Source organism: Suillus plorans (genome assembly GCF_016647745.1).
Source record: "Suillus plorans strain S12 chromosome Unknown HD556scaffold_61, whole genome shotgun sequence".
NCBI classification, from domain to species: Eukaryota; Fungi; Basidiomycota; class Agaricomycetes; order Boletales; family Suillaceae; genus Suillus; species Suillus plorans.
Window position 1 is genome coordinate 1 of NW_024537445.1, and position 12,134 is coordinate 12,134.

A 12,134-nucleotide genomic window follows, 5' to 3' on the forward strand; every position below is an offset into this window, starting at 1 on the left:
GGATACGTATAAATGTCAACTTTTCAGTGCAAAACCCCAAACCGAGATTTACCAACCCCAAAACCGAAATTGTGGACTGCCGGGTGTCGGGTTTCGGGGTTCGGGGGTCCCGGAACTCGGAACTCGGTATGTGAGACAAAATATATTTCATACACGGGTAAGTCAATGTGTCCGTCAATCAACTCGATTGTAAAGTATATTTTATTGATCTCCCCAAATTTCCCAAGTTCCGAGTTCCGAGTTCCGGGACCCCCGAACCCCGAAACCCGAAACCCGGCAGTCCACAATTTCGGGGTTCGGGAGTTGGGTCCCGGAACTAGGAACTCGGTATGTGAGACAAGCAAAATATATTTCAAACACGGGTAAGTCAATGTGTCCGTCAATCACCCGAACCCCGAAATTGTGGACTGCCGGGTTTCGGGTTTCGGGGTTCGGGGGTCCCGGAACTCGGAACTCGGAACTTGGGAAATTTGGGGAGATCAATAAAATATAATTTACAATCGAGTTGATTGACGGACACATTGACTTACCCGTGTTTGAAATATATTTTGCTTGTCTCACATACCGAGTTCCTAGTTCCGGGACCCAACTCCCGAACCCCGAAATTGTGGACTGCCGGGTTCGGGTTTCGGGGTTCGGGGGTCCCGGAACTCGGAACTCGGTATGAGACAACAAAAATATATTTCGGGGGTTGGAGGTTAGTAAAATGTTTATAGATATACGGAGGTTGATAGAAACATGTTTGAAAAATGTCGTTCGTCTCAAATGTCAAATCCTGAGTTCCGGGCTTTGGGACTCGGCACCCGGCACCCGGCACTCGGGGTTCGGCACTGAAAATTTGACATTCGGGTGTTAGGGTGTAGGGTGATATCTACCTCAATCTACAGTTTCGAGTTCTGGATATCGGGACTGATTATTGAATCATTCAATTGTGGCATAGGTAACATGCATTGAAAAAGATTTATGTACATCTATCACTGAGCAATTATGTAGCCATTGCAACCTCCTCACCAGGAAGATCAACCTTCCCCTCAACATCCATATCCTCATCAGAGGAATCATATTCTGGCAGGAGGTTACCTTGTTCATTAGGGACCACAATATCGCCGGAGGATTCTGGCAAGAGGTTGCCTGGTTCATCCGGGAGCACAATTTCGCCGGAGGATTGTGGACCCTCAGGCTGAACTTGGGTGGGCTCAACATTGAGACCTACCATAGCAGATCCATCCTCAACCATCAAGGGTGTGGGTTCCATGACTGACATGTCCAAATCAATGAGGTTGGAAAGTGTGGAGGGGAGGGGTGAAATGGACGGGGGGGGACCAGATTGATCAAGCAAGATTGTTGCATCGGCCGGTGTGTCCGGAAGTGAAAATGAAGGGTGCGGGTCGACCATCGTGCGCCGGAGGCTCTCATGGAGGCGTTGGAGGGTATCAATCTTAGCATCCTGCTCCTGCACCCGAGCCTCAAGAATAGCGATGCGAGCTGCACCATCCCGAATCGCGATTGCCATGGAATGGAGATCCGGCATGGGAACATCTAGTGCTGCACGAGGCAACTGCGAACTCGAAGACCGAACAGCTAAGTAAAAAATAAGGTCAGCCGGTCATCAAAAAGTGTGGGTGACTTACGAGTTGGCGCAGGTGCAGGTGCAGGTGCAGGGGCAGGTGCAGGTGGCAGGTGCAGGTGCAGGTGCAGGGTGCAGGTGTCTTCTTGGTAGTGATGGTCTTGCTGCGACCACGTGACTGCACCTGGGGTGTACTTGCAGCAGGGATGGCCGGAGTTCGGGACGGGCCACGAGATTGACTACGAGTCCGGGCCCTTGACCTGGAGGGAGACGGAGCAGTGGATGGAGCAGGGGCAGGTGTCTTGGAACGCGTCCGTCCCGTGGTAGACTTCCCTCGGGTCCGTTTGGGCGGGGATCCCAGAGATGCCGGGTTGCATTTGATCTTCTTGGTGGAGCAGCGGATGCAAGACAGGCAGGGATGCTGGACCTCTTGTCCAAACGAGTCGCACAGGGCCAATTCTCCTTGACGCAATAATGGCAGGGGTTGTTCTGTGGTATCCGTTAGTAGATGTACTAGGGGAATTAATTGAGCACTCACTGGGCCGGAATGGTGATATCAAATGTGGTAGTGGCCGGAGGGTCACCGTCCGAAGCGCTGGAAGTATCACCAGTGGACTCCTCAACTTCCGGACGACTGCCGGAGGTTGCCTGATAAATTGTAAGTACACATGTGAGTTCCGGGCGAGCTTGTAAGACTTACCCGAGCCTCCGGACGACTGATGGGAGATTCCTAATGCGATGGGCATGAGTAAGAATAATACATGCGAGTTCCGGACCTGTCCGGAAAACTCACCATGACCTCCGGACGTTTGCCGGCAGTCAGCTGTGGACACATGAGCATATATATGAGTTCCGGACGACTAAATCAGACTTACCGAAGCAGGCCCAAATGATTGCTTCTTGGGGAACCAGGTGAACGAGGCGACTGGGGTTTCCTTACAACAATGGTGGAGAGCTGGGAAAGGACGACCTCTGGCACTCCACGCGAAATCGGCTACAACAAATTGAGAGCATGTCACAATGAGCCAGAACACATACCTGAACAATTGGGTCTTCATCATCTTCCGACTCCACAAACGGCTTTGACTTGGGGAGTCCAGTTGACTTGACACACTTGTGACCCTTCATCGCCGACTTCGGAGGTTGGGAGGAGTGTCCAGAAATCATGGGGGACTTCCTCTTGTTGCTCCCTCCGACTTCCGGCTCCAAGTCAACAGAAATGGCCTTACCTTTCCCTTTGTCCCGGAACTCGGAGGTCGTCTTGCCGGAAGGTCCGGCGACATTGCCGGCGACGACGGGAGGGGAGTGAATGACAGTGGTGGGGGAAGGGACAGGTGCGGGGGAAGGGACAGGTGGAGACGGAAGATTGACAGTCAGTGGGCCAGTGGAAGGATTAGAAACAACAGGGAGATCACAGGAATTGTCACCCAACGCCTCCCAGGCACGGACCTGCTTGCGCCAGGCGTGTCTAGCCACCCGGGGATCATCATGGCCAATGCTGTGCCAGTTGGGCAACACCTGGGGAGTCATGGAACGACACCCTCATCAGCTCCTTAGAACAGGAAGCCACAATGCCAGGGATGTAATCCCCTTTCTCATGCACCCGGATGATGTCAGCCTACCCGGATATTAGAAACATGAATGGTAAACTAATTTAATAAGTGCAACTTACCAACAGATTGGTGACCTGCCTTGCCAGAGCAATGTGGATGTGCACTGAGCCGGCCGGGACGTGCCGGGTGCCGGCAATGACGCCCACAAGTTGAGCAGTGGATGCCTTGAGGTCGGCCAATAAAGATTGAACTGGAGTAGACATTTGGATTGAGTTGACAGATGTGAGAATGTTGAAAGCAGGGTGAAATCTGTTATCACTAGAATGAAGTTTCAAAGAAACAATACAATTGAAGGACAATGTTGAAAATCGTTGATTGTTTGTCTTTGTTTGGTCATGGTTCAACTTTCGGCAATCGCCGGCCATGTGTTGAACTTCGACGTTATCTGTTATCAATCAGTTCATCAGTTCATCAGCTCATCAGATATCATGAGCTCTCAACCTGGGGTCAGATTTCATGACCCTCCGGTCACTGAATACACCTCAATGGATGTGGATGAGACCTCCCAGTCCCGGATGTCCCTTGGTATGTTTTGTTTTTGCTGATTTCAGTGAATTGATCTTACATGGTTTAGATCCATTAGATGATATATACCTTGGGCCGGATGATGAGTTAGACTCTGATTCTGGGTCATCCGGTGGTCTGGATTCGTTAAATGCGATTCCCGGTATGTTTCTCAATTCAAATGTACATATTCTACATGTGCAAATCCATCACATACTTCCAGATCCATCATATCCGGCCCTGGCAGATGGACTGGCCCTGTACGATGACCCGGACTTATATCTTGGTCCGGAGGATACCTTTATTTCGTCTGATGATGCTCCGGCTGTACCCGATTTTCCTATGGCTGGTGAGGTTATTCTTTTCATCTCATGTTCATTTTTCATGGCATTTCCCCAGTGAATGAATCGACTCCCGAACCTCATCCGGCCACTCCGGCTGTACCAGAGGCACCCATACCTTGTACGTGTATTCATATCATGTCATGTGTTCTATTCATGTTATCTCCCAAGCGAATTCAGAAACTCCCGAACGTCAATTGCCCGAGCCGGAACTCAACAATGACGAACTGCGTGCCATGGTTCAGGAGTTCATGCCAATCGGATCTTATGATCAAGCTGAAAGTATGTATACAACAGTTGATTATTTATCTCTGCTAATGTTCTGCAAGTTCAAACAATTGTAGATCGCCTGGGTGATTACGAACAGAGTCATGGAAATCTTCCTGCCCCTACAGTAGCACAACTTCTTGAGGCTGACAGACCATTCAGGATGGCATGGGCGGAAACATGCGACAAACTGCGGAAAGCAGATGCTGACCTCCGGAGGATGCAACGGGTAAGGGAGTCAACCTCCGAAATGCTGAAGGTATTAGATACCCTCATTGAGTTCTTTGAGGACTCAAGTAACATGTAAATATCAATCAATGTCTGATAGTAGACATATTGCAGTATACTTTACCTACTCAGTACTTAGTCCTTCCTCGCTGCCCGGTGTTCTGTGCTCGGTACTCCGTACTCGGTACTCGGTGCTCGGTGCCCGGTGATCGGGGTTCGGGGTTCGGTACTCGGGGTTCGGTGCAGTATACTTTGCCTGCTCAGTACTTAGTACTTGGTACTTGTATACTTTACCTACTCAGTACTTAGTCCTTGGTACTTGTATACTCCACCTACTCAGTCCTCGCTGCCCGGTGTTCTGTGCTCGGTACTCCGTACTCGGTACTCGGTGCTCGGTGCCCGGTGATCGGGGTTCGGGGTTCGGTACTCGGGGTTCGGTACTCGGGGTTCGGTACTCGGGCCTTGGTACTGGAGATTTGGGATTTAAGATTAGGTCGTTAGTACTTTGACATATACACAATAGCACATATGACATTACACATGACGGCAGGAAGATATATCTACATTAAGTGCGTCCCCGTGCTCTGGTTACTCTAGGTGTACTGTCTACTGGCATTTGCAACTTACTCCGGGTCGTCCTCGTGGATGGTTCAACTGTGACTTTCTTGCCCCGCCCCCTTTTCTGTGCCGGCGGCGTGATACTCTCTTCCATTTCAACATCCTCTCTAACTTCTCTGGTCGCGTCTTCAGTTAACCCAGCAAGGAGGTCGCCCATTCTTGATGTCAGTAATGCACCTTTTTTGGCTGGCTTGGCCCGGCGAGGCTTTGGAATTGCACGTGGGACTGCCGTCCCTTTTGGTGTAGGACCTCCCTGTCCTGGGTTTCATCAGCGGATGTCTCCCGTCAGCCAGGTCATCATCCACATCATCCTCCGTATGATTAGTGGCACTCTCCTTATCACTCTCGGCTTCTGTCGACGAATCCCGAGGCCCTCGGATGGTAACCCTCTGCTGCTTTCTCACTATACTAGTCTGAGGAGAGGGCGACTTGCCAGATATGACAGATGGTACCATGTCCCCATCTTTGTTCTTCCATGCTTTGAACAGAAATGTGGGACCTTCTCCTGTTTCCTGCCGAGCATGCCAGAAATGGAGCAAGGCAGTCGTGTCCCAATTTTGCAGCTTTGAAGGCTCCTTCAAGTCAACATCTGCCGGAAGATACGTCCGGGCCACGAAGTCATCCTGACTTTGTACAATGGCACTCCATGGTACAACCGCCTTGTCCTTCCCGGAACATATCCCTGTGTCCATGCATTGAACAATTTGTCAGATGATGCAACGAGAAACTCACGATAGTGCGATGTAAGAAAGGCCCTCACTATGGCCTTCTTCTCCTCAAGTTTCGTGTCAGTGATGTCGGGAAGGAGTGGCATACCCTCCCCGTCCATTTCGAGTTCGAAAGCTGGTTTTCGAATTCTTTTTCGACCTCCCTTGACCTGACGTCCTCCATCCCGTGCCCCGGCACCTATCATCGTGATGCTCAACATGTTCAATCTGGTATACATGGTTCAAACACTCACCGAACTGTTCCTGCGCGTACTCCTGCCACACTGGCTCAATGTCCTCCCAGTCCTTCGTCTTCATGAAGCTGTCCCCGTCTCCTAAGGCCTCGTTATCATCATGCCTGCATGAATATTTTCAGATGAAAGATCCATGTCAATGGGTAAATGTACTCACATCCCGAACAGCACCTCTCCCTTTTCATTCTTCCAAGCCGACATCACAAAAACTCTCATCCCACATTGCCTCCACATCTCGTTCGAAAAGTGCTCCATATATGCCGGACCCTTCTTACGGGCGACTTGTGCTTGTATCTCCGGAGGCGGACAGTTGTTGGACCACTCTTCCGCTGTTTCTTTCGCCTTCTCCAACTCGTCGTCGTCCAATTCAGCCATGACTCTCTTCACCGCCGCCTGATAATGTTTGAACATACCAGGATCTCCGGGCTTTACCCCCGACTCGTCCTCAATCCTCTTCAGCACCTCTTCGCGTTTCTGCTGGTAGACCACCATCCTGGGCGTCCATTTCCTCCCATACTTGATGGTGTCCTTCCTTTCCTTCTTTTTCTTGTTGTTGAACAACCAAGTCTTGTACACCTAAGATTTGATGAAAAAATGTGATGTTGAAAATTTAGTTTTTCAACGCAACAAAGGAGCATCACCTGCTTCCTCTTTTTCCATTGTTTTTGGTCCACCTTAGGAGCAAACAACCTGGCCGCCCTTGCTATGGCAGTGAAAATCCCCCTCTTCTCACTCCTTTTGGCGGCAGTCCACTCAGGAAGGTAGTTCTTCAACTCCAAAATCTCCTTGTCTGTGAGCTTCTGAGACTGTGGTTGACGCGCCCTGTGTCTTCCGGAAGTCATGTTGGTGGAATGACCTGTTCTTGCCATAGTGAATCAGAATGCAGAACGGGCTGAGGATTTGCAAGGTAGAAGTATTAATGAATTGTGCGAAGTTGAACTTAGAGCAAAGCCTAATAATCTGTTAATCGGCCCATATTTGAAAAGAATCCATTAATGGAAATGAATTTGTAATGAGCCAACAGGACTGCACAGCATCATATTGCAATAACAATTCATTACACCTGAGCTGATGCCTTGCTTGCAACATTAGTAAACAAGATGAAGATAGGTAGATGCACCCCAGTGCAAAAATCTCACAGGGTGGAAGCAAGGGGCAGCAAAGGTAGGAAGACTTGGGTCAAGGTCCCACTTGCAAGCACGAGGCGACATGCCTACAGGTCCATGCCTAACTCTCCCCCAGAATCACCAACAATTCAGCCTGTTGAGGCACCACCTCCTTGGGAAGACTTTCCTGACAATACTTATGAGCAGGACCAAGGCTCCTTTGAGCCTTTGCAACTCCCAAAAACCATGGCAAGTTCATGTACAATGTTGGAGTGTCATTCAAACTATGGCTAAGCATTCAAAAATACAGAGTCAAAATGACTACCTCAGGCAATGGCTGCCAAGGCAGGAATCATATCTACATCACCTCCTTGATCGAGAAGCTCCACCAGAAGACAGGAGATGCATCATCTGCGAACAGGATGGGGTGTACAAATGTCAAGATTGTCTTGGCGAGCCACTCTATTGCACGGGCTGTTGCAGGAGTCAACATCGTAGCAATCCTTTCCACTGGATCAGTCAATGGAATGGGCGATTCTTTGAGCGGAGTTGTCTCGCTCATGTGGGACTCATTATACACCTTGGCCATGATGGCAAACAATGTCCGGAGGTCACTGATCGGTGGAATTTGTTTGAAGAAGATGAACCTGAAGACCTGCTCGAGCCTGAAGATCTGCCATTTGTGTCCGGACCCGAGTTCCAGCCAAAGGAAAACACCATGGTCATTGTAGACAAGTCCGGAGTTCATCGCCTGGAGATTCGATGTTGTGAATGTCCGAATGCCATGAGTCCGGACATTCAAATGTTTCGACACGGATTTTTCCCTGCATCTTTCAACAGGCCAAAGACTGTGTTCACCTTCAGAGTGCTCAATGATTTTCTACTGGACAGCCTTGAATGCGGCACCTCGGCGATGAACTATTACAGCAAGCTCCGGCGAATGACCTCCAGCATGTTTCCACACCTTGTTCCGGTAATGCCTTACCCTCTTCATCTACTGGACATCATATTGACAAAGCACATTGCAAGGACCGATACAGAGAGCTCATGAGGGTCGCTCGACAGTGGAGGCAGTTGAAGACAATGAAATGGCATGGCTTTGGCCATCGTTCTGATAACCCGAGCACAGGAGAACTCGCATTATTTTGCCCGGCGTGTCCTCAGCCAGGGATTAATGTGCTGTTGTCAGAGGATGAATCGCTTGATGAGTGAGTCCTATTCTCAACCAATGTGGCCTCCATAATAATACTAGCGATCCAAGCTGGAAATACACCCGGTCATTTGTGATGGACGGAAATTTCAAAGCCGAACATCTGCATCCCATTAAGCCATTCGATGAAGTTTGGCTATCCGATGGGCTTGGATTCATGGTAGGAAAGGACCGGTATAAAATGCATCTGGCAGAGGCTGCTGACACGGTGGAAAAATCAAGCTGCAACAACCACCGGGCAGTAAATCAAGCTAATGCTGCTCGGCACAAGCTGGAGTCCACCGGTATCGGGGGAGTTGCCTGTGCCAGACACGGTTGCTTTGTCCCTCACTCCATGGTGGATTTTCAGAAAGGCGAAAGGCAAGCCACATCCACCATTCCTCATTCACGAGTTAACCATGGGTCACTTGCAGACAAATGAACATGGACTACGCCCTTTGCGAGGCTTCCCGGCACAACATGGAAGGCATCACCAGGGCTGTCACCTTCTATGATATTAATTGTCAATACAACAAACACTTTCGGGTTCGGGTGGATCGAAGTCGATTTCTAGACATGGCACCACAACTAACCATCATTCCCGGAATTGGGTTGTGGCACATTCATGGCCATCAGGACAGCTGCTATGTCCGATATGCTTCTAACTTTATTGAAGGCATTGGTCGGATCGATGGAGAGATCATGGAGACGCTATGGGCACGGCTCAATCTGATTTCCCCTGCTGCTCGGGGAATGTCATCTCCCCACCGAAAGGAATGCCTTGATTATCAGATGAATGACTCCAATTTCTGCAAGATGATTCGCATGAAAAGGACTCTATGCCGGAAATACAAGCTGGCGAGGAATGGCATCTCGGAAAGTGGAAAGGCATTCGACAGACTCGATGAAGCAGCACCCTCACATTTGAAGACAGAATGGTTAGCCAGGGAGAGGATAGCTCAGTCAAGCAGATTGAATGATCCTGCGGCGATGGATGAATATGAGATCAATATAAAAAAGGGTACGTTGAGTTCCATTGTCTCCATCGAGGTCGGAATTAATATTGCACTCAGCACCAAGCAAAAAGGAGATCGAGCTTAGATTATTAGAGGAGGGTAACGCCCGCAATGCAGCACCCTCTCGCAGATCTGTGGCGACGTGGATATCAACAGGGTTAGCAATTGAAGAGGCTCAGATTGCATTGCTCATCGAGGTCCGAAGGATCGGAAGAAGATCCACTGAGACACAGAGATTAGACATTGCCCGTCAACGCGATCGGCTCCAAGGCCAGATAGATGGATTTGCTCGGTCTGCTCTAACACATCTCGGGGAGGGATTTGATGCAGATGATGAACCTGAGGACTTGAACGTAGACATTCTAGATGATCTCGATGATGACCCGGCGGATTTCACAGAGACATCTCATACATGGACAAACTCTCCCGAGCTCACTGTAATCCCGTTGCCATCAAACCTGGGTGTTGATAGATGCAGACGATGCATGGCAGAGGATCTGATTCCCCTGGAGATGTCTCTTCGTGAAGGGCAGGCCAATGATGCCCTTCACAATCTCCGCATTTACCTTTGCAACAAGGCCATCCTGTTCCGAACAACCGTTCGGCAGGCCAAATCCCAGGCCCTGAAAACTCGAGCTTGGTCCCAGGTGACGTCGGTGCAGCAGGCAGTCTCCCTCCATGCCAGCATATATACAAAGACCAGGAAGCAAATGATGAAACTTGAGCCGGGGCAAGACCAGCTTCAGAAATACAAACCCCTGCTTCGCGAGCAACTCAAAATCAGCACTGCAGTGGGCGACCCAAATGCCCGAGGTCAACGAAATGAATCTTTGGCTTGGTTTTGGTCTGTTGAAGTCGACCTCGGGGGTCCTGATCAATCGTGGAATGAGGAATGTGAGTTCCTGCTTGCATGTCATATCCCACGGTTACCTGACTGGACCCATGCCAAGTTTACCGAGTCCATTGGCTGCGGGCAAAGGCACTACGAGATCGATGGAGGGAAGAAATGATATTGGTCAAATTGGAGATGGATTGGACATGTAAGTTCTTTTTGTGGAAAGCAACCCAATGGGGCGACCACATGCAGGAATCATTGGAGAAACGCCTTCCGGGTCACGGATGCTATGCCGGAAGGCAATCGCGAATGTATTCATTGCTCGCACAGGATGCGCAGGCAGCTTTTCAAGACCTACAAAACGTGTTGATAGAGGCTGGAGATGAATGAACATTGTTTTCTCATGAAGTCCCTTTTTCCACATACATAATTGAGGCCCGGGAATTGTCCGGGTCAGCCCATGTCGGAGTTTGAATTTCGTATCCATCCATCAGTGATTCTTATCTTCACATCTTCACCATCTTTCACTTGCATTGCCAGCGCCATAGTCCTGTATTAGCCATGCCTGCAACTCCTGCATCCACTTCTGGCACTCTGAATGCCGGAAGCCATTACCGACCCCTGAAGCTGAGCCTTGGAACTATTTCCTGCACATTGGCAATGGCTGGATCGCGGGTCCGTGCATGCATCTCTCAATATCAGACGGAAGCTGCCAACAATGGTCTATCTTCTGACCGGATAAAGTATTTTAAAGCCGGGCTGCAATGGGAGATGAATGTATGTTACCACTGCCCTGATGACTTTGTTGGTCAATGCTAAAAATTTGAGCAGACTTTTGTCACACCACTCCTGCAGTACTCAGCTTCACAGAATATCGTGTCGGTTCTTCCGGTCCCTGTCGCTTATATCCTTAAGTTGTATCCCATGCTAACCTGGAACACGGTTCCGGACGACGTCTTTTCATTCCACCTCCTTTCATTTGATGATGAGGCAATTGCAGGACATCCGTCCCGGATTGTGTTTGCATATACATGTCCATGGTGGATGGGAAACACCACAATCCCGGATCAACCATGGCAGTGGGATGAAATAATGGCTTCCTGCGTCTCTCACTACCAGTATTGGGCGGTAAGATGTTAGCTGAATTGCCTTGATTGATGACTTATCTGTTCTAGCTTAATGTTGAGGATGATGCTTTGGTTCTTCCAGAGAAGTTGAGAAACACTTCGACTCCACCACTTATGGGACTGAGGTGGATTAAAGAACGCATGGAAGCATTGATGGAGGAGCAAGATGAGGGCATCAAAGCCAAGATGGCAGAGGTGAAGATGTACACTGACATGTTAGAGAAATTGAGGAAAGGCAAAGGAGTGTAGTCCCATTCAGTGTTCATTGTATACAAGATGTAAAATATTCTATGCATTCAAAAATCTTGCACCCGAGTCCCGGAAGCCCAGGTCCCGAGTCCCGAATTTCGGAGTTCGGGGTTCGGCGACCCGGAGCTCGGCAACTGTGTTGGGTGTCAGGGTATGCGGAGCATTGGAGATAGCATGTGTCAGTATTTTGCGTTTCATGGTTCATGTTTGGCTGACACATGCGATCTCCAATGCTCCGGATACCCTGACACCCAACACAGTTGCCGAGCTCCGGGTCACCGAACCCCGAACTCCGAAATTCGGGACTCGGGACTCGGGTTTCGGGACTCGGGACTCGGAGCTCGTGACCTGGGACTCGACAGTGTTCTGAATACCGAGTCCCTGACGCCCGATTCTATAATCACGAAAGATTCCATAATCACGAAAGATGAACCATGAAACGCAGAATACTGACACATGCTATCTCCAATGCTCCGGATACCCTGACACCCAACACAGTTGCCGAGCTCCGGG

The 12,134-nt window shown here is 49.6% G+C and overlaps 5 protein-coding genes across 5 annotated transcripts; 3 read left to right on the forward strand and 2 right to left on the reverse strand.

Annotated features, from left to right (window-relative positions):
- Positions 1 to 905: 905 nt before the first annotated feature.
- On the reverse strand, positions 906 to 3,449 carry HD556DRAFT_1399110 (uncharacterized protein). The gene is made up of 9 exons (XM_041303784.1): positions 3,240 to 3,449; positions 3,108 to 3,185; positions 2,606 to 3,085; positions 2,508 to 2,561; positions 2,268 to 2,297; positions 2,152 to 2,215; positions 1,739 to 1,996; positions 1,632 to 1,709; positions 906 to 1,581 (listed from the first exon to the last, which is right to left on the reverse strand). The coding sequence occupies exons 1-9, from the start codon at positions 3,381 to 3,383 to the stop codon at positions 986 to 988; spliced, it is 1,782 nt and encodes a 593-aa protein (XP_041156231.1). The 5' UTR covers positions 3,384 to 3,449; the 3' UTR covers positions 906 to 985.
- A 100-nt stretch (positions 3,450 to 3,549) lies between these two features.
- HD556DRAFT_1538355 (uncharacterized protein) lies at positions 3,550 to 5,021 on the forward strand (the record flags this gene model as incomplete). Its single annotated transcript, XM_041309687.1, has 8 exons — positions 3,550 to 3,705; positions 3,755 to 3,847; positions 3,908 to 4,033; positions 4,084 to 4,146; positions 4,197 to 4,307; positions 4,370 to 4,521; positions 4,660 to 4,746; positions 4,830 to 5,021. The coding sequence occupies exons 1-8, from the start codon at positions 3,609 to 3,611 to the stop codon at positions 5,019 to 5,021; spliced, it is 921 nt and encodes a 306-aa protein (XP_041156232.1). The 5' UTR covers positions 3,550 to 3,608.
- Positions 5,022 to 5,085: 64 nt separating this feature from the next.
- On the reverse strand, positions 5,086 to 7,055 carry HD556DRAFT_1529593 (uncharacterized protein; the record flags this gene model as incomplete). Its single annotated transcript, XM_041309419.1, has 6 exons — positions 6,741 to 7,055; positions 6,257 to 6,675; positions 6,100 to 6,203; positions 5,871 to 6,044; positions 5,444 to 5,820; positions 5,086 to 5,391 (listed from the first exon to the last, which is right to left on the reverse strand). The coding sequence occupies exons 1-6, from the start codon at positions 6,966 to 6,968 to the stop codon at positions 5,086 to 5,088; spliced, it is 1,608 nt and encodes a 535-aa protein (XP_041156233.1). The 5' UTR covers positions 6,969 to 7,055.
- Positions 7,056 to 7,396: 341 nt separating this feature from the next.
- Positions 7,397 to 10,635, forward strand: HD556DRAFT_1275501 (uncharacterized protein; the record flags this gene model as incomplete). The annotated part of the gene is made up of 7 exons (XM_041299225.1): positions 7,397 to 7,454; positions 7,516 to 8,178; positions 8,235 to 8,413; positions 8,467 to 8,775; positions 8,829 to 9,415; positions 9,468 to 10,304; positions 10,361 to 10,635. The coding sequence occupies exons 1-7, from the start codon at positions 7,452 to 7,454 to the stop codon at positions 10,633 to 10,635; spliced, it is 2,853 nt and encodes a 950-aa protein (XP_041156234.1). The 5' UTR covers positions 7,397 to 7,451.
- A 171-nt stretch (positions 10,636 to 10,806) lies between these two features.
- Positions 10,807 to 11,621, forward strand: HD556DRAFT_1447177 (uncharacterized protein; the record flags this gene model as incomplete). The annotated part of the gene is made up of 3 exons (XM_041307212.1): positions 10,807 to 11,022; positions 11,077 to 11,373; positions 11,421 to 11,621. The coding sequence occupies 3 exons, from the start codon at positions 10,807 to 10,809 to the stop codon at positions 11,619 to 11,621; spliced, it is 714 nt and encodes a 237-aa protein (XP_041156235.1).
- Between the last annotated feature and the right edge of the window lie 513 nt (positions 11,622 to 12,134).